The 20,999-nt window shown below is 40.3% G+C and overlaps 2 protein-coding genes across 5 annotated transcripts; both read right to left on the bottom strand.

Moving 5' to 3' along the window:
• Positions 1-50: 50 nt before the first annotated feature.
• On the bottom strand, positions 51-1,863 carry LOC111949528 (uncharacterized). The gene is made up of 4 exons (XM_023966789.2): positions 1,754-1,863; positions 1,344-1,450; positions 983-1,198; positions 51-258 (listed from the first exon to the last, which is right to left on the bottom strand). The coding sequence occupies exons 1-4, from the start codon at positions 1,773-1,775 to the stop codon at positions 232-234; spliced, it is 372 nt and encodes a 123-aa protein (XP_023822557.1). The 5' UTR covers positions 1,776-1,863; the 3' UTR covers positions 51-231.
• Positions 1,864-8,316: 6,453 nt separating this feature from the next.
• LOC111949667 (cylicin-2-like) lies at positions 8,317-19,593 on the bottom strand. Of its 4 annotated transcripts, none has more exons than XM_070434027.1 (29): positions 19,485-19,593; positions 18,516-18,700; positions 18,117-18,221; positions 17,483-17,539; positions 15,055-15,145; positions 14,452-14,504; positions 14,149-14,253; positions 13,968-14,060; positions 13,759-13,881; positions 13,548-13,589; positions 13,060-13,123; positions 12,741-12,856; positions 12,183-12,215; positions 12,021-12,069; positions 11,820-11,926; positions 11,533-11,634; positions 11,320-11,421; positions 11,019-11,117; positions 10,760-10,828; positions 10,586-10,648; positions 10,426-10,494; positions 10,251-10,316; positions 10,074-10,142; positions 9,914-9,967; positions 9,687-9,809; positions 9,479-9,556; positions 9,331-9,384; positions 9,067-9,132; positions 8,317-8,956 (listed from the first exon to the last, which is right to left on the bottom strand). In XM_070434027.1, the coding sequence occupies exons 1-29, from the start codon at positions 19,504-19,506 to the stop codon at positions 8,564-8,566; spliced, it is 2,652 nt and encodes an 883-aa protein (XP_070290128.1). In that variant the 5' UTR covers positions 19,507-19,593; the 3' UTR covers positions 8,317-8,563. The 4 variants fall into 4 exon arrangements, with proteins under 4 accessions (XP_070290128.1, XP_070290129.1, XP_070290130.1 ...); XM_070434028.1 differs by having other exon boundaries at positions 14,158-14,253; XM_070434029.1 differs by lacking the exon at positions 10,251-10,316.
• Between the last annotated feature and the right edge of the window lie 1,406 nt (positions 19,594-20,999).

Raw genomic sequence — 20,999 nt, 5'->3', positions numbered from 1 at the left:
TTCACTTGGGAGGAAAGATGTCTGAAAAAAAGTCTGGCATTCACCATAAATCCTGGTTGTCGTGTTTTTTAATGTTCGGTTGTAAGACACACTACTTTACAGTCTGGCACATCAAAATATAAATCAGGAACAACAAGGAACGGTACACAGTAAATATCATGCAACAACACTGCAGTAGAAAACATTGAGATCAGGGTTAACTGGCAGTAGCACCTCCTCACAGCAACATAATTAGTGATGCTTCTTCTTGCCTTCATCCTAAAATGACAAAAGACATACATTTAATAWAAGATAAGCCATAAAACCCTAGCAATTATGACAATATCAAGGTGCCAGTATGAACCATTACATGTACTAATAATAAACACTTGTTTTGGGTATAATATGCAGTCAGGCCCTGATATGTGACTGTAGGGCAGGTAACACCTTTTTATTGCTCTCCTATCTGATCTGTTTTCACAGACACACCTAGTAACTCAGAGCACTCATGTCCATTTCCTCTTTTARGTCAGCCTAGTTTGCACAAAAAGTAAGACATGACCGAGGTTATAAAAGGTCTGATGAGTCTTACTGTCTTGTCCATGTACCTATCAACAACAGATAGCTATGCAGCAGGAATAAAGACTTCAAAAGGAGATAGCGGTTTCTAAAATTATGTTTCACTAGCTGATAAAGTGCAAGGAACCGCATTTGATAGTAAAAGGTCGGAGTCTCAAGTGTTGTAAATGACAACACCAACCACTCGTACATAACTAGGGCATTTAGCCTGATGAAACTGCCACAGCTGGTATGTCCTCTACAGCCTCTATGGCCTTACCCATGTTTATAGTAAGGAACCCTTGAACTAATGGTGTGGTTGTCAACACGGCTTGTTGGACCACATTCTATAGCAGTCATACATGAACATTCTTTGGAAGAATAATAAAACTTTTTTTTTTTAAATTAAAAAACACTTAACAAATCAAGGCTAAATGTACACTACCTCATCGCTGCTGGACGAGGAAGAAGAAGACCCATGCCCATCATCTTTGTTCTTATGCTCTTTGGGCTTCTTGTCTTTCTTCTTATGACCGGTGTCCTTCTTGTCACCATGTTTCTTGTCCTTATGTTCCTTAGACTTGTCTTTGTCCTCCTTATGGTCCTTCGATTTGTCACTGTCCTTGCGGTCCTTTGATTTGTCTTTGTCCTTGGATGCACTCTGAAAGTTGGTAGACAGTCAGGATACTTTGTATGCAGTGTGTGTATCAGCATTAATTGCACACAAGATGCCATTGATGGCTGAAATACAATTGACACACTTATCAAGCAACTGGTTTAGGTAATGGTAACAGTATGTTTCTTACCTTGTCCTTYTCCCCATCTTTGTCCTTCTTCTTCCCCCATCCAAAGAGGGCGTTCTGTTCCTGGCCAGAGGCATCATCCTTTTTCACCTGATCATCTTTACCTACAGCTGTGGGAAATAAGCGACATGACATGTTAGATTGCTAATCAGTATGTCCTTTTGATGCACATTTGCCTTCTGTTATTAATAACATAAATATATTGTCTCAGCTAAGGCAGTCTTTGGAATAATTCAATGCAATGTTTGACAGGTGTGAAATGCACATTCAATCAGRTCAAATAATAGGAAAAGATCTGGCTTGCATCAGACTAATAACCATCAAATCAATAGAGAAATGGTTACTGTAGTTCAGACAATATTTTAGAGTAGAACGAGTTGAWTGCAATTAGGATTCATGAAATCAAGAATTACCTGAAGCCAAATCGAAATCCATGTTGTCTTGGGAGCACACAATAGTAGTGACAACCTGCAGTAACAACTTTGCCCTTTAAACGGAAAAGCTCACGCWACGCACCTACCTGTTGACCCCACCCCGCAACCACGTGACCAAAACACGTTCGTGTTGTTCAGAAGGCACAAAACGGCACAGGGGGTTTTAAATGGAGGCGGGACTAACTGATTTTGTCCAATAAGAATGTTAATGTTTCTTCCCCGTTTTTTACGGTTTTGAAAGTGCCCTTGGTTGGGCCAGTGTGGAATAGACCTTGTGGAGTCTTAGTCCTTTAGCCTGGCGGTTCAAACCAAATTATTCCGCTGGGGGTCGTTTATCTGGCCCGGGTTACACCGGGTAAAAAGTGAATGCATTCGTTTTTGAAACGGGCCTGCCTCCCGGGCATGAACCAGCTTTTTTATGGAAAAGAGATGTTGTATGTTTATGGACGATGGACCATGCTGCCATCTTGACAGCATGACCGAGTGCCGCAGATCACTGTTTGATATGAGAAGGGCGCTCTCCCCTTCCGGRTTTCGCCCAATGATGTGACGTCAGTGGGCCTAGGTAGAGTAGCGTTTGACTGCAACATGCAGAAGAGGAGAAAAATTGCCCACACTGAAGATGTCTATATTGGTCTGCTAAAACAGGACCAGTAAAGATCCGGTGCACTACTTTTGTGAAAACATTTAAACTAAATGTATTTGTATTTGAGTGTTTACCAGCATTTGTAACTTGAGTCTGATAATTATCTGTACAAAACAGTTAATCTGATAATACTTGTGGAATATAAAAATACMTTCTTGATATGTTTTCCAGTTTCTTGAAATACTTAGCAAACYCAACTTATTTCTGTGTGWAAACTGAAATGYTCTATTTACTCCTTTTACATTTTAGTAGATGTTCTTATCCAGAGCYAGTGCATACATTTTKCGTACTGGTCCCCCATGGAAATCAAACCCACAACCCTAGTGTTGCATGCGCCATGCTGTACCAACTGAGCCACATCATCACAAACCACTTGATGTCTCAATGTACTCAATTACTGTATTGTGCWTTGTTTTTCTTCATAGTGATGGAAAGTATACAGGGACCAAACCTAGATGACCAGCCTATGTACAATACAGTAATGCACATTATTCCGGTGTCCTATGTGAATTGAATTCTCTCTCTCTTTCTCTCTCTCTGAGGACCTGAGCCCTAGGACCATGCTTCAGGACTACCTGGCCTGATGACTCCTTGCTCTCCCCCAGTCCACCTGGTCATCCTGCTGTTCCAGTTTCAACTGTTCTGCCTGTGGCTATGGAACCCTGACCTATTCACCGGACGTGCTACCTTGTCCCTGACCTGCTGTTTTCGACTTTCCCTCTCTACCGCACCTGCTGTCTCTAACTCTGAATGATCGGCTATGAAAAGCCAACTGACATTTACTCCTGAGGTGGTGACTTGTTGCACCCTCTACAACCACTGTGATTATTATTATTTGACCCTGCTGYTCATCTATGAACGTTTGAACATCTTGGCCATGTACTGTTATAATCTCCACCCGGCACAGCCAGAAGAGGACTGGCCACCCCTCAGAGCCTAGTTCCTCTCTAGATTTCTTCCTAGGTTCTTGCCTTTCTKGGGAGTTTTTCCTAGCCACCGTGCTTCTACATCTGCATTGCTTGCTGTTTGTGGTTTTAGGCTGGGTTTCTGTATAGCACTTTGTGACATTGACTGATGTAAAAAGGGCTTTATAAATACATTTGATTGATTGAAATTAAGTGGTTTGTAAGGATAGTCAATTAATACTGCACAAAAAGTTGTTATCCATGTTATTTGATCAAGAAAAGTATTTAATTTGATGTGGATGTTTTGTGTCTTTGCCTTTAACTTTGCAACTTTTKATGTAAATGTTTGAGGARAGGGTTTTGTTCTTTCTGGATCCTATTAGAATGACAATCGCAGAGAAAGGGACAGGACAACAACTCTTACAATTCCAATTATTGAATCCTGCAAGGTACTGTTCTTCATTATACAACTACCTTTTTRCCCCGCACTACAGATGTCTAGATTGGTCAGCTAATACTAATAAAGCCACATTGCTGTGGCAATTTACCGGACAGGTCGGCCTATGAATMAAACATTTATGTTGGTGTAGCTCTTATTATAAAATAAAATGAACATCAGTTGTTTTAGTTCTTTTTTTCTTTAACTGGTATTTTCGGCATTATCCACTACTTTGCTGCAGGTAGAAAATCATAGGAAATGTTATTTAATTGACACAAGCAGTCTCCAATCAATCACATTTTATTTGTCACATGCATCGAATACAATTGGTGTAGACTTTATCGTGAAATGCTTACTTACTAACTCTTTGGCAACAATACAGAGTTAAAAAGTGAGAAAAGATATAAACAATTTGCTAAATTAAAAAAAGGAAAATAGTAACACAATAAAATAACAATAACGAGTCTGTTTACAAGGAGCACCAGTACTGAGTCAATGTGCAGGGGTACAAGTTAGTTGAGGTAATATGTACAGGTAGGGGTAAAAGTGACTAGGCAATCAGGATAGATAATAAACAGAGTAGCAGCAGTGAGTGTGTCTGTGTGTGAGTGTATGTGTAATGTCAATATGCATGTGTGTGTTTTGTGTCTGAGCGTATGTAGTGTGTGTATGTGTGTGTTGGGGATGTTAGCATAGTATGTGTGAATGTGTGGGTAGATTCTAGTGAGAGTGCATAGAGCCAGTGCAAGAGAGTCAGTGCAAAAACCCACCCAAAAAGTGGGTCAATGTAAATAGTCCGGGTAGCCATTTGATTAACTGTTAAGCAGTCTTATGGCTTTCAGGAGCCTTTTGGTCCCAGACTAGGCACTCTGGTACTGCTTGCTGTGCGGTAGCAGAGAGAACAGTCTATGACTTGGGATGCTGGAGTCTTTGACAATTTGAAGGCCTTTCTCTGACACCKCCTGGTATAGAGGTCCTGGATGACAGGGAGTTACGCCCCAGTGATGTACTGAGCTGTACGCACTTCCCTCTGTAGCGCCTTACAGTCGGATGCCGAGCAGTTGCCATACCAAGCGGTGATGCAGCCAGTCAAGATGCTCTTAATGGGGCAGCTGTAAAACGTTTTGAGGATCTGAGGGCCCCAAGTCCTGACAATCAATGTCGGTGGGGAGATTGCCTAAGCCAGGGGAAGCATAGCTCTATGAATCTTAATTGCACAAAGCCTATTATTTGGCAGGGAATACTATTTGTAGATCGGTGTTTCTACACATCCCTTTGCTCAAGCTGATCCTCTCTAACCGACATGGAAGGAGGGCGCACAATTCAAATAATCATAAATATTATGGATTTTAAACATTTATGTACATTTAAGTCTTATATCAGCTGAAAGCTTAAATTCTTGTTAATCCAACTGCACTGTCTGATTTACAGTAGCTATTACAGTGAAAACATGCCATGCGATTGTTTGAGGACGACGCCCCACATCAAAATATTTTTCCACCGGCACAGGTTTCATACATTTACAAATAACGATTAAATATTCACTTACTTAAAAAAAATCTTCCCCTGATTTGTCATCCAAAGGATCCCAGCTATAAAATGTAGTGTCATTTTGTTAGATAAAATACTTCTTTGTGGCCCCAAAAAATCTGTTTAGTTGGCGCCATCGATTTGAGTAATCCACTCATTCAACATGCAGAGAAAGGACTCCGAAAATCTAACCCTAAACTTTGTTTCAACAAGTCAAAAGACGTTTCTATTTACTCTTCAGATACCCTGAAATGTAATCAAACTATAATATTTCTTACGGAAAGAAGTWTGTTCAATAGGAAACCGATTTTAGCAGGTGCGTAATGTCTTCATCCACGCACAAACACGAATTTCCAAGACTGTGTCCTTCTGCTAAAACTGATATTACTTATTTGTTTCAAGGTTTCAAGCCTGAAACCTTGAACATAGACTGCTGACACCCTGTGGAAGCCATAAGAATTGCATCCAGGGAGCTKATTTTCAATATGACCTTTCTCTTTCCTTTCTAAGAGGATGGTCTCTCTTTAGCTCTTTGCTAAAAATATATTTTTGTTTATTTTTGACTATTCTAATTGAAAAGAATCACAGTAAGGTACTTCATTTGTTACCAAGAAATTATTTGATATTGAGGTAAAAATGGCTGCACTGGACCTTATATGAACAGGGTTGGTTAAAAATGATTTGACCAGAGTGGTATACAATGAAGCAAGCTAGATRTACTCAGGGTTTTCTAAAGATAGCCAGCTTCAATTAGCTTCACATTACAGCTCAGACTTTATCCATACTACGATGGTGGATATTGCTCGTCCGCCTGCCGCTAACTCTAGCAGGCTTGTAACTGCGTGTTCATGCAGTGTTGCCAACTTAGCGACTTTGTCGCTATATTTAGCGAGTATTCAGAKCCCTCRAGCGACACATTTTCTCTTGGAGACTGACGTYAAAGCACGTATCGCTCTTACTCTTCTCAACGGGCAGCGGGTGCTGCCGTGGGCCCACCSCCGTCCCAAAGCACTCACAGGCGGCCCAGTCCTTGCGCAGCAATCCCTCCCAGCTGCAGTTAGAGCAGGAGATGTTCACCCCTCCGTGTCCAGACTGCAAATGAATCGCGCATGCGGGAAGCCGCCGCAGGCTGATACCACCCTGGCTTACATTCAGGGCGGGATGTAAATGTAAAATGTTCTTTGTCTAAAATAAATCACTGCACAAAAATAAATCACTGCATTTGACTCACACAGCCTCAGTCACTTACACACCCTGTCCACTGTGTGTGTGCCTCTCTGTGACATAAGCCAAACATCTAGCTGGCTAGCTCATCATGTCTCAGTCTAAACTGTACACTCAAAAATACAGAAAGGAGTGGGAATCAAACCCTGAATTCAAAGGCTGGTTGAAGCCGTTTATTGGAGATGATACACGGGCATACTGCCTGTATTGTAAGGCTGATTTCTACGCCAAACTTAGTGATGTAAAAAAACACATGACAACTCAAAAACATACTCAAAGGCTAAGCCTTATAACAGTTCCACCCAAAACAAGCTGCTATTTATGGTTTTAAAAAATTACTCTGCAAAAAAGGCTGAGGCCACCATGGCATTAGCTATCGCTGAACACTGTTCCATGCTGGCATGTGATCACATTGGAGAAGCATGTGGAGCTGCTTTCTCAGACTCCACTGCTGCTACCCACTTCAAAATGCACAGGACAAAGTGCACAGAAATGAGTAATGGTGTTCTAGCACCATACTTTATGAAAAAGTTGGTCGCAGATGTGGGTGACCAGTGTTTCAGCCTCCTCCTCGATGAGTCCACGGATGTAAGTGTTTCTAAGTACCTGGGGATAAGTACCTTGTGATAAGGTACTTTAGTGACACCAAGCAGACAATTGTATCAACCTTTCTGGGGCTTGTTGAGTTGGAGGGAGGAGATGCCAAATCTATAGCCCGTGCTGTTGTGGCTTTCCTCGACAAGTGTTGTCTTAAAAAAGAGAAACTCCTGGGGACAGGGACTGGCAATGCCTCTGTTATGACGGGGATTAACAATGAGGTCCGTAAAGTGCTGAAGGAGGAGTATGGRCTCAAATATCTGGTTCTTATTTGCTATGTTTGCCACTCTCTGCAGCTTGCTCATTTGTAGTTCTAAACATGTTTAGGGTGTTTTTACTCACTTTTTGTCTCTCCCACGACATTATTCCTCTCTCCTACAGCGTCCATCACAATTACAMGTACATGGCCAATTATGCAAATTAGMTGATGGCGCTATTTAGCAACTTCTAGCGACTTTTAGGACAGCCAATAGCTACTTTCCTTACTGAGGAGTTGGCAACACTGTGTTCATGTAGCATGTGGCTAGTCGAACGCCGAACTCTTAATTGAGACAATACTGAAACATCAATCCATGTGCCACATTTTCATTTGCGGCGAAATCAAAATGAATGAAAAGTTATCTTGCAAATTCAGCAGGTTATGGTGTGAAATAGGCTTGTTGAAGTGTCATCTTTATTTTATTACTTATCGTTAATGCCGCCTTTGGGTGCATAACAATGCACAGCACCTTTTTTCCCACTCTTAAAAAATTAAATAATTGTATTGTCATACAAAAGTTTTACTGTGCGTGAAGTATCAAATGCATTTGTCATTACTAAATGTGGAATAAATGTGCATTTGATTAATATTTAAGCAGTTTTCTTCCTCAAATGAAGTGGATGATGATATTATATAATATTATATATAATCAGAGAATCTGATTTCATTGGTCCTCAACTCACACATCAGACACTTCATTCAAGATAATTGTAGTTAGCCCTGAGGTAGCCTGCGCGCTGAAGCAGATTTACCAAATTGGCTTAAAGGTGWGCCACTTTCATGGTACRGGTTATCCCAAATTGAACTCAGAGTTGACCAAAGTTACCTCACTAACTCCTCAAACTACATTCATAGTATAGTGCATCTGATCAGCTAAGCCTGCATGAACAATGCTGGAAATTCCTGGATGTGTACACAGACACACAGACACATACACGTCAATTATTTTCAAACTTCTCARTTTACTTTAGATAAACAAATTGCATGTCACTCAAGTGTGAGGTTTCCAGAGAGGCAAAAGTGTATTAATTGCAAAAGTTGACCAGCTTCAGTTGGAAAAGAGATTCACAAAAATGTACCTATTGAAATGATTTTTTTTATTTCTGACAGAATTCCTTTTGATCATGTTTCAGCCTGATTGTAATGAGCATGAATCATCTTGGCCTATCTTTTCCAATCTCCATGTTAATTACGGCTGATAAGGCTTAGGACCCCTGAGCAGATCACTGGATTTGAGCAGTGTGGTTCTGCTGCTGGCTGGTCCTCTCCCGGTCATTGGGTCACGGTCGCTGGTCCAGGTTGGGTTCCGCATCAGGGCCTCCAAGGGACTGCGTGGCGGGCGGGAGGGGCTGCTCTCCCTGGGACTGAGAGAGTGCGAGGGGCTATAAATGGACTCATAGCGAGTGTTGGGTCTGGGGTCTGCCGACGGCCCACAAGACTCCAACTTCAGGGTGGGTTTTGGGCGAATAGCTGATCCCTCGTCAGATGGTTTGCTATCCATGCACCCTCCTCCCATCACCAAGCCACCTACATATTTCCCCTCCTTTTTCATCTCTCCACACTTTTCATTCTCAGGTCCATCCTAAAAGGGAATAAATGAGAAAATAATAGAATGGAACTGATATGTTTAAATGAAACTATTCTCGCAGACACGTACCTATGAGTGTCTTTTACTTCAAAACTTGTACCTACCTCTTTCTTGTTGTCATCTTCCTTTGTTTTTTTCTTAGATTCTCCCTCAACATCGGAACAGGAGTCCTGTGACCCCAAAAGAATACCAGTGTAAATTTAAGGAGAATGAGTCAATAAGCTATTTTGGTATCACATGTTTGTGTATATAACAAAACTCTACCAGGAATTTGTCTCCCTTATTTGTATCTTCTTCTTGTCTTTCTCACTTACGGAGGAAAGACAGTGTTCCAAACAGTATCATATGCATCTCCAAATAACATTTACCTTCTTGTCTTTCTTCATTTTCTTCTCATCATCATCACTTCCAGAAGAGGAACTCTACAGGGCAAACAGAGGACGTGGTCCATCAGATTCCAGTGTTCACCTCACTGTTGTGCATCTCCAAATAACATTTACCTTTATGGAGACTTACCTTTTCTTTCTTCTTCTCCTTCTTCTTCTTTTTCTTCTTCTTTTTCTTATCATCATCACTTCCAGATGAGGAGTCATCCTAGACACACATAAATACAGTATATGGTGATGAAATACTATCCTATTTTATTAGCCTCCACTATGTGCATTGGGCTCATAACTCATAGAGGGGCTCATAGATAACTTCCAAATACATTTGTGTTACTTACCTTTTGCTTCTTCTTGTCTTTCTTCTTCTTATCCTTCTTCTTGTCTTTCTTCTTCTTATCCTTCTTCTTGTCTTTCTTCTTCCTCTTCTTCTTTTTATCTTCCTCGCTGTCAGAACCAGAATCCTGGGTGCACGGGAGAAACGATCCACATTCTCATTGTCACATTCTGATTGTTACTGTCGTTAGTTTGAGGATCACTCTCTAAGACAGTCAATTAAAAAAGATACCTTCTTCTTTTTCTTCTTCTTCTTCTTCTTATCATCCTCGCTGTCAGATGAGTCCTGGACACAAAAAAATAAATATTCTGGTCATTCAGGTGTCATTAGATATCTCTAATTAACAGTTATTTCAATTATTATTTTGTTTTACAGCCAATAGAAAACCTACCTCCGTATCCTTCTTTTTCTTCTTGTCCTTCTTCTTCTTCTTTTTCTTGTCTTCCTCGCTGTCAGAGTCCTGGACACAAATAGAAATATGCTGGTCATTCAGATATGATTAGATATCTCAAATGAACTGTTTTAAAAAAAATGGACCCTCCCCAATACAGGACAATTGAAAACACACCTTATCCTTCTTCTTCTTTTTCTTCTTGTCCTTCTTCTTCTTCTTGTCTTCCTCGCTGTCAGAGTCCTGGACACAAATAGAAATATGCTGGTCATTCAGATATGATTAGATATCTCAAATGAACTGTTCTTTAAAAAAATGGACCCTCCSCAATACAGGACAATTGAAAACACACCTTATCCTTCTTCTTCTTTTTCTTCTTGTCCTTCTTCTTCTTCCTGTCTTCCTCGCTGTCAGAATCGTCCTGGACACACAATAAAAGTTTCATTTGATATCTCCAATATCTTTCAAAATTGTAAAGACCCTCCCCCAAGACAGACAATAGAACAACGTACCTTCTTATCCTTTGTCTTCTTCTTTTTCTTCTTATCGTCTTCGCTGTCTGATGAGCAGGAACCCTGTCAAAGAAAAATGAAGAGAGTGGAATTAATTCACATACCAGTGGGCTTCTAACCATAACCCTGCCCACTGGGTTTCTCAAAATAACATCTGTATGCATCGGCACTCACCTTTTTCTTCTTCTTCTTCTTCTTCTTCTTCCTGTCTTTCTCGCTATCTGAATCATCAGAGCTGGAATCCTGAAACAGACATAAACTTTAATCAGACATCTATCCTGTATTTTCCAAAGAAGAAGACACTGTGTAACATGTCTGCCTTTGCTTCCATGCTGTAATGCTGAGGAGATAGAGCCAAAGGGATGCAACAGCCAATGGAGTAACTAGAGCAATATGGACGTACAACATTTCATTGCTAAATTGCTACACTTACCTTTTTCTTCTTCTTCTTCATCTTCTTCTTCTTCTTTTTCTTTTTGTCATCATCGCTGTCAGAGGAGGAGGAGCTGTCAGAGGATGAAGAACTAGAATCCTGAGGGACAACAACCAAAAAAAGGTCACTATGAAGTACTTAACAACTTTCTAGGGTCTGTCATTGGGCTATAGATGGCCAAAGGTTTAGTACGGTTTTACACAGTTTTATTGTGATACAGAAATGACCAGAGTCAACAGTGAGTCAACAAAAACAATATGCTTCTTTTTATGTTAAATCATACAACACATCGCTTTCTCACCTTCTTTTTCTTCTTCTTTTTATTTTCCTCCTCGCTATCAGAAGAGGATGAGGAGGGAGAGGAGGACGAAGACGAGGAGGAGGAAGATGAAGAACTGGAATCCTGTGGCAAAAACGGTGTCCAATATGTCAGTCATATGGGGACAGTGTGGAGCATTGCACCATCCAACAATACCATAGAATACAATGTGGCTGATAGTTTGGAACCACCAACCTCAGCTTTCTTCTTCTTCATCGTCTTCTTTTTTTTCTTCTTTTTGTCATCCTCGCTGTCCGAGGATGAAGAGGATGAAGAGGATGATGAACAGCCAGAGTCCTTCAATTGAAAAAAAACACTCATTAGGGTATTGTAGCTGTATTACGTAATTCATTACATGAGCTCAATACATAACACTTTTGGAGAGGAGCTCAAGTCCGATGGCAGAATAACACAGCTCAACTAAATACTTGTGGGAAAGGTTGTCTGTACTCTAGCACAGGGAGCRAGTGGGAACTGAGTACCTTCTTCTTTTTCTTCAACTTCTTCTTCTTCTCTTTCTCCTTGCCTCCTTCTCTCTCGTCATCACTCAGATTTCCAGCTTCCATTCCCTCAGGAAAATCTCTGCCACCTTTTGTCACGGGAAAAAAGACTATCATCCTCAAGATTTCCCCTTCATAATCTCCATATCTCTTCTGAGACAATTCTTTTTTTGATTTACTTACAAATCCATTCAGCTGATTCACCACCCTCCTTTGCTTTGTCTTTCTTGCACTGTGATTGGGGAGAGGGTATTACGACAGAGAAAGTCATTCAGTGGATACAGAGAGAGTTTCAATTCAAAGTGAGGAGAGGAGTGTCCGTTTGTAGATATGTTTGTGTTTTACCTTGTCATCGTCATCGCTCATCGACGCAGAGCCCTGAGAAAGCGTGAGAGGTTGAATTCCTTTGTAACTTTAACCTGTTCATCTCTGACGCCCTCTGCTGACACTTTCTAAGCGACACATTTTGTAAACTACCTTCATTAGATAGATTTTGAATTCAAAACTATAAGTCTTACAAACACACGCTTAGTACTGTTAGAAGGTAATAACCGTGGGATTCGGATACACCATGGGATTCTATACATGGGATTCTATACATTAACAACGTGACTATTGCAGAGCCAGAGAAACAGCAGGCAAGGAAATGCTAAATAAATATACACTGACTGTACGAAACATTAGGAACACCGACTCTTTCAACGGAGTGGGTACCACTTAAGCTCAGCGGACGCGGTACCGGGTCCAAAACAACCGTTCAGAGTTTAACAGTTGATATAGATTAAGAAATACATGTAAAATAAGCTAATCATGCTTATTATGACCACTTCTGCTTCAGTACATGATATGTTTCAAGGTTAAAATTCTCGAAAGGCCTGTTGTCATACACCTCGATGACCTCACCTTGTCCGTTCTCTTGTCTTTCTTCTTCTTGTCTTTCTTCTTCTTCTCATCTTTCTTTGTTTTTCCTTTGCCCGATTTCTGTCCCAGGGTACCGTCCAGTCCAGCACCCTCCTCACCTGCAGAGAATCATATTTTGGGTCATCCRTTCTTGTTGTCCACTGTGGACATGTTTAATGACCTGATATAAATGAACATGAAGACCTGATGTGATGCTGTGTTTACAATGGCCAATGTTTCCAAAGAAGGTATCCAGAATGAGAATAGCTGAACATGTTGTGAAAACACATGTTGTGACATTTTAAAAGAAGAAATGACATACCAGCTGCTGAAACGCTAGCAGCACATCGGTACTCATCCTTGCCCTGTCCGTCTGCCTCTTCTCCCTGCTCCCAAACACAACAGAACAGAACATATGTAACTACAGTATGTTCTTGCAGGGTTTTCTGGGCAAGCGCATGCAAGTAGGCCAAGTTAGGCCTCATGCATTGAGGAAAAGAACTGTTCTTGCTGGTGTGTCTGGTTTGGTAATAGTGCTGGCCTGCTGTTTAAGAGCTTGCTGTTCATTGCACTAACTTCTGTGTAGTCTGCAAACAAATGAGGTGTGGATAGCAATTGAACTGTTAATTATGTAGGGGGAATAACATGGCAAAATAAGGCAGTTTTATTATTGAAAAGAAAATGAATTAAAGTTGTACACTACAGTGATTGAAAAGCAGAAATTGCTTTAGACTCAGTTTGAAAACATCTTTCAATGTTTTTGACATGCTACCAACACGCTAGAACTCCTAATCTGATACTGTATATTACCTTTTTTTTGTCTGCCTCGCTGTCAGAAGAACATCTAGAATCCTAGAAGAGAAATGTCCGTGAGTCAGGACGTCAGGTAAATGTTTCACAATAAAGTCAGGTCATGTTGTAAGGTTTCAGTCAGATTTGCTGATTTGGTAGAGGATTGATATCCTGTTTATAACACTTTGACATTGTTTAGACACGTTGGTGTAATGAGAAATGTTCTTACCTTTTTCTTTTGCTTCTTCTTCTTTTTCTTCTTCTTCTTCTTCTTCTTCTTCATGTCCTTGTCGCAGTCCGAGGATGAGGAGGATGAAGAGCTATCAGAGGATGAAGATGAGGAGCTGGAATCCTGAAAAAGAATTCAAACAAATCGTTAGTGTGCTGTGTCGACAAAATGGGCACCACACGTTTACCTGATCTCATGTTGAATCAAACCTTTTTCTTCTTCTTCTTCTTCTTCTTCTTCTTCTCCTCCTCACTGTCTGAGGAGGAGGATGAGCTGGAAGATGAAGAAGAGGAGCTGGAATCCTGAGAGACAGAAAACAGGAACATAGAAAAGGAGCTCTTTCATGAGACATTTCACACGTTACCACCTGTATGTATACAGGGGAGCTACAATACATACCTTCGTCTTCTTCTTCTTCTTCTTCTCCTTCTTCTTCTTCTTCTCCTTCTTCTTCTTCTTCTTCTTCTTGTCCTCTTCACTGTCTGAGCCTGAATTCTAAGAGGAAGGGACAAAAAGGCATGTTCTAAATCCTGCCATGGTAACATTGAAGTAAACGCTGACTTCCTCTGCGATGTAGAGTATTAATGTTGCTTCTTGTTACTGTGCACACTCTGGCTTGTAACTTCTGGAAAAGGAAATTGTCCACGGTGGTGATACGAAATGACATCATACATTTTATGAAAACCCACTCACATCCTCTTTCTTCTTTGTTTCCTCGTTGTTTAGATCAGTGAAGCATTCGAGCCCTGCAAAAAAAACAGTCAATATGTTTTAGTGAACAATAATATAACATTTATAAGATTATCGGTGTTCTGTGTGTTTTTGTGGTGTTTCTGTATAAAGATGATTGATTGAACATAAACAGTGCACATGGTCAGATAAAACGCCCTCGCTTTCATTCTTGCAACTTGATCTTTAAACAAATAAGGCCACCCCCTCTAGGGATAAAATCTGGGATGTGGTGCAAAGTCAACAAATTACAATCAAATGTTTGACTCAATACATGCTCTTTGGACTGTGATTACACACCTATCCACCCACCCCACCCTCGCCTCATATACCCATATTCCTTCCATTATTGCTTAATTATTTTTAAAAAATGGTGCCATTAACATGGTATCTAGACATATAATGTGAATTGAGGTGAATGTGTCACTTGAGCAGTAGGCAGGTACAGTAGGTGTAATATTTGGTTACAAGGTGGGGTCATTTGTGTTTAAACACAGTAGGTCATTTAGAACAGTTCGTAGCCTTCAGTACACACGCCCGAACACACAAAACAAAGCTGTCACTCACCAGGCTCAGATATGAAGGCTGCATCATGTACTATGATATCCCCAGCACCTTCTTTCTTTGCCTTCTTCTTCCTCTTCTTCTTCTTCTCATCCTACAGAAGGACAGACAGAAGATAGTCTCACTGCGAGTTTGACTTATTCATCTAATGTTAACATAGCAGAACAAAACATACACTGACAGGTAGGACGAAAGTAAATTTTAGATCTCTGTACTTTTTGTCACGCTCTGATCTGTTTCACCTATCCTTGTGATTGTCTCCACCCCCTCCAGGTGTCGCTGATTTTCCCCAGTGTATTTATCCCTGTGTTTCCTGTCTCTCTGTGCCAGTTCGTGTTATATGTTTCCAGGTCAACCAGCATTTTTTCCATTCTCCTTTTTCTAGTCATCCCGGTTTTGACCCTTGCCTGTTTCTGGACTTTGTAGCCGCCTGCCTGACCATTCTGCCTGCCTTGACCACGAGCCTGTCTGCCACTCTGTACCTCCTGGACTCTGATCTGGTTTGGACCTTTTTGCCTGTCCACAACCATTCTCTTGCCTACCCCTTTGGATTAATAAACATTGTAAGACTCCAACCATCTGCCTCCTGTGTCTGCATCTGGGTCTCGCCTTGTGCCTTGATACTTTTAGACACTTGGGTAGTAAACATAGATTTAATCAATGAACAAGCACGATGACTCAGCATCTACAAGGATGGGTTCTGTGCGTGTGTATAAGTCATTCTATTCCACCTGTGAGGTGTATCCATCCTTGTTTTGTTATTCATGACTAATAGAATGACTTATACACACACACACATACATACACCCACACACCATTCACATATACAGTACCAGTCAAAAGTTAGGACACACAGACTTATTCATGGATTTTTCTTATTTTTTTACTATTCTCTTGTAGAATAATAGCGAAGACATCAAAACTATGAAATAACACAAATGGAATCATGTAGTAACCAAAAAAAGTGTTAAACAAATCAAAATATATTTTTAATTTGAGATTCTTCAAAGTAGCCACTATTATTCCACAAATTAACTTTTAACAAGGCACACCTGTTCATTTAAATGCATTCCACGGGACTATCTCATGAAGCTAGTTGAGAGAATGCCAAAAGTGTGCAACGCTGTCATCAAAGCAAAGGGTGGCTACTTTGAAGAATCTCAAATATAAACTATATGTTGATCCGTTTAACACTTTTTTGGTTACTACATGATTCCATATGTGTTATTTCATAGTTTTGATGTCTTCACTATTATTCTACAATGTAGAAAATAGTAAAAATAAAGAAAAACCCTTGAATGAGTAGGTGTGTCCAAACTTTTGAGTGGTACTGTATGTACATCCACCTTATGCATATTTGTTTGTTTGCTGCTATTGCAGAGTGCGGATCATATCGGTGTATAGTCCAGATAGAAAGCAAATCCCTACCACCTCTTCACTTCCTGATCTTGCAGGCACCAGCTCAACAGGTTATGACTGGGTGTGTTTCCTATGCCTATCTTAGATCTGGGTCCCGAAGGTCACAGCATGCCTACCATACGGGTTTCATATTGGCATTTAGACTTTCAGCTAGTCTTTCAACCCCATATATCTCAAGCATGCAAACCTGAGTCTCCTGCTTACTAACGCCGACAGAACATAGTGCCGCTGTTCCAGACCAACGTACAACGCTGGCGGTTGAGTTTCTATTGTGGAATCAAAGTACCTGCTATCGATAATCAAAGCAAATCGTAAAACAAACATTACTTCAAACTGATTATATATTCAAATAAACCGCTGCATTCATTTTCCGAGCCTAATTTCCCCAAAAAATGTGATGGCATGTTTTTTTCAGAGTGAAAGATAAATCTAAATGATTGCACATCTAAAAGTGAGAAGAGTAAGACTAAATAAAGCTCACATCAGCAATTACAGTAGTCACTTTTTATCAAGTAAAAACTGCCCAGCCCAATGTGACATAGTAAGACGATACTACATCCACTTTATAAAGCTGTGTGTTATGGCAAGGGACCTAATTTGGATGCGCTTGGCAAGAGTATTCCCAGGATGAAAACAACAATGGATTGGTTTCAGGGTAGATACCAGCGTTGCCAAGACACGCTCTATAAACCAATTAGGCTTCCTTTCACTTTAATTGTTTCATTGGGGGATTCGAGTCTCTTTTTGGCTTCGCATGAACAAGATATTTGTCTAAAACTAAACACATGGCCCAATCCAACCAAAATGTCCTCTCTCTCTCTCTCTCTCTCTGTTTGTTCATTGACTCATTTCAAACAGGCAGCTTTAGCCTGGAGTGCCAGATGGGCAGGGTTCACTCTTTTGTGACTGTTCTTCTATTGGTTCCAACGCACAAGACACGCTCAATCAAGCTCAGATCTGATATAATGATGATGAACATTAGGTCAGATTAGGTCAGATTTGCGCAGCTTACTTCACTGTCTGAAGAGCTGCTGTCGGAGGAGGAGGAGGAAGAGGATGAACTGGAATCCTGTGTACAAGAAGAAAAGGTTATTGCATAATTGACACCAGTAAAGTACATGTCAGTAGATACCTCACTTATTTGGTTATTTCATACTTTACCTTTCATGAGTGAATGTAATGAATGTGCTTCTCTATTGCATATTTTAAGGGTCTTACAGAATGCCCCACTATTAAAGACCAATATTCCTAGATAACTGTCATGTTGCATAAATGATTGGAGACAGCCACAGGAATACTTAACAGGGGTTTTTAATGCTTGTGATCTACAGTACTCTGCAATAACTTAATGCCACTCCCCTCTCCTTACTGACACTTTTCATATCGGTATTCCTGACTGGAGTAAGCCCTGCTGACCCATTTGAGAACTGCACCATTGCAAAATACAAAATAGGTTTTGGAGGTCAGCCCTCAGCTGTGGAGCGACTACACCTTAAATGACTAGCGTAGAGCGCACAGTTCTGAAACTGCACACTGACATGACACTGCATTTATGTCCGGGTCTCTTTTACCACATTTGCGAGCCTCCAGTAAGCAGTACATTCCAAGTAGGGGATGTTCAAACTGGAAGCGCTTAGGCGACTCACCTTCTTCTTCCTCTTCTTCAGCTTCTTCTTTTTCTTTTCCTTCTTGCCTTTGTCCTCCTCCTCGCTGTCTGAAGATGTGGAGCTGTGGATTAAGTACAAGTCGACCTGAAGGAGAGAGAGACTGTAATTGTTACAGCTGACAAATGGATATGACGGAGTAAAATTAGATGGTAAATGTATTATTGTTTTCATGGTGCACACATGCACAGGCATTTAGTACAGGGTTAGGTTTGAGATTATTAGCTGGTTACTATTTGACCTATCGTTACTTTTCTTGTGAAGTCTTTGACTACACCCTCAATATAAACGTGCACCACATTCTCCCCCGATCACAACATTTTTGGCCTACTTTCAATGTCTCCGCAGTCCTGCCACTGAACCTGACCCTCCYTTACATACCTTTCCAGATCCTCCTGCAGGAGCTTTGGGGTCTGTCTTGGCTGCGTTAGTGGTGTCGGTTGAAGACAGCCCTGCTAGCCCACAATGCTCTTCAAGCTTCCGTTCACTCCTCCCAGGCTGGAGTTCATCCAGTGTGCTCAGGACAACTTGTCCTCCCTCTCCATCTCCAGGCCCTCCCCCTGGAGCTACACAATCCAGCATAGATTACTACACGGTTATATTTTCCATTCACAAATCAATATGTTTATTGTATTGCATGGGTTGTACTGTATTGTACTATATTGTACTATATATTGTACTATATTGTCTTAGCATTGTACAAATCACCTATCCTATTGTACAAATCACCTACATACTGAGGCTTTTACAGTGCAAACAATATTAAATACAATACAAAAAACAATAACCAGATTATCAAAAATGCATAGGTACTGATCATGTATGAATGGCATAAAASTGTTTTAATATTATGGATAAAACATTATCTGACTTCCTTATTTCTCACACTGTACTCCATSCCATGTAATGATGCATTCACCTCAGAGTACATTTGTAGCCATAATGCACAAACCAAATTAACTACATCGATATATTATCTGTTCTAAGTAGAATAAGTAACAGATAAATTCATTTTGCATGTTGACTGACAACAACAGTACAGAATTGCATGATTTTGACTTCAGATGTATTTGGACCACGCCCCTGCATGACTGCAAAAAATACAAATAATTGTACAGCTTTAAAGTACAGCTCACCGCTTCAAATGTCATATATCTACGCTTAAAGTAGAACGGGGTGGAATATACAGTTGGTGATAATGAGAAATGATTGTTACTTTTACCGGGGAACATACTTAAAGAACTAGACTCATTACATTTTTAGACCACATCAAGCTTTAAACATACAGTATGTCGGTAATCTATAAAGGCATGTGCGCAAAAGTCACTAAAAGTGCATAGATCACCATACCTTTGGGTCGGTTGAACTCCATTCAACTCAACAGCCACTCCAGTTACACCTTGCTGTTTGCTGTGAATTGATGATATGACTGAGTTACACTGATAGGAAGTCCTTTAATATGGCCATTGGCCAAGGTGTGGGTATTGTGTCGTGTGAATGTGAATGTGTAGGCCTGTGCAGAACAGGTAAATCCGGTTTCACAGTAATTAGCTGACCTTTCACATTTCATGTAGAATATTAGCCTAATATCCTAAAAAATACACTATATTGCTTGTATCTGATCTATATGATATGTTTTTCTAAGTTTGCCCAAACATATTATCTCTTCTCACAGTACATGTGAGAAGAGATAAAAATGAAAGTGTATTTCCTATAAACAAATATTTGTCTTAACATCACACATGGCAGTATGGTTAGTGTGCTTTGCGCAAAGTAAGGGTGCATTATGGCACAGTGTTGCACTGAATACATTTAGAGATCTTGGAGTGCTCGAATTGATCTCTCAACTACAGCCACAGGGCATATTATGGACATTGTTTGGTTAGAATTGAAAGGATTATGCTGGCCAACCAAGGGCGGAACTTGGGGTCTGGGTCAATGGGAGTCTGGGGGCATTTATTTAAAGAAATAGTCTATTGTAGCTGTGAAATTGTTGTTTCTGGTGAATGTTACAGGGAAATTCCAACACCTGATATTTTGGTCAATATAATCGAATCACAACTCAAGTGCCATTATTTTTCTGTATTACTTTAAAGTTTAAACCATTGGTTTAACTCTAACAGTTCAGAAAGTCACCATCCCTTCTTTATTTAAATGTCAAAACATATTATTCTATTTGTGTAGTCTACCCTTCACAACACTCGGCTAGTAGGCTACATGGTTTTTAAATGACTAATACCCAATTAACTTAAAAAGGCAGCTGAAGGCAAAAAACTACTTCTCTGGTTGAAAATTATATTAGGTCAGAAACATTGATTCTAATGTAAAAAAAAAAGTGACTACAAAGTGTAAAAGCATAATTTTTGTCATAAAGTTAGTATCTTCCAAAACTGTGATTTATGGAAGCTGTTACGTTCCTAGATCCATTGGATATTTGAGGGTTGGGTTTTGATTTCGATCATACCCACTTGCGCACTAACACGGGATGGTAACGCCTAGAGAGAATTGTCATGCACAGAGAAACAGCTGCGCTGATTGCACTCTATCCAAACGTAGTAGCAGTACCTACAGACAGTGAGACAGACCTGCCCACATTATGCAGCGTCTCGGACTTGTTTACATAAGACAACACGTCAGCAGTGGCGACCCGTCATTCAGGGCAGGTGTGGCAGAGCCCACCTTTTTAGCTAAAAGCTTTTAGAAATGTTTTGCTGTTGCCTGTTATTTTGGCATTAATAATTGTCACATATCAAATTGCAAAAAATGTAAATAAAAACAACAACATATATTTGAGTTAATAAAGCCGCATTTAAACTTGMTCTCTTTTTTTCTTTCTTGAGTAAGGCAGCTCCAAAATGCAGGTGA

The sequence above is a fragment of the Salvelinus sp. IW2-2015 genome, linkage group LG22 (genome assembly GCF_002910315.2).
Source record: "Salvelinus sp. IW2-2015 linkage group LG22, ASM291031v2, whole genome shotgun sequence".
Classification (NCBI taxonomy): domain Eukaryota; kingdom Metazoa; phylum Chordata; class Actinopteri; order Salmoniformes; family Salmonidae; genus Salvelinus; species Salvelinus sp. IW2-2015.
This window is presented reverse-complemented; position numbering and strand designations above follow the sequence as displayed.

Coding starts and splice junctions, on each gene's coding strand:
- LOC111949667 (XM_070434027.1), bottom strand. CDS start 19,506: ATGGAGTTCAACCGACCCAAAG. Junction 13,882..13,967: donor AGAAGAAGAAGAAGAAAAAG/GTTTGATTCAAC, acceptor ATTCTTTTTCAG/GATTCCAGCTCCTCATCTTC. Junction 10,317..10,425: donor AAAAGAAGAAGAAGGATAAG/GTGTGTTTTCAA, acceptor ATTTGTGTCCAG/GACTCTGACAGCGAGGAAGA.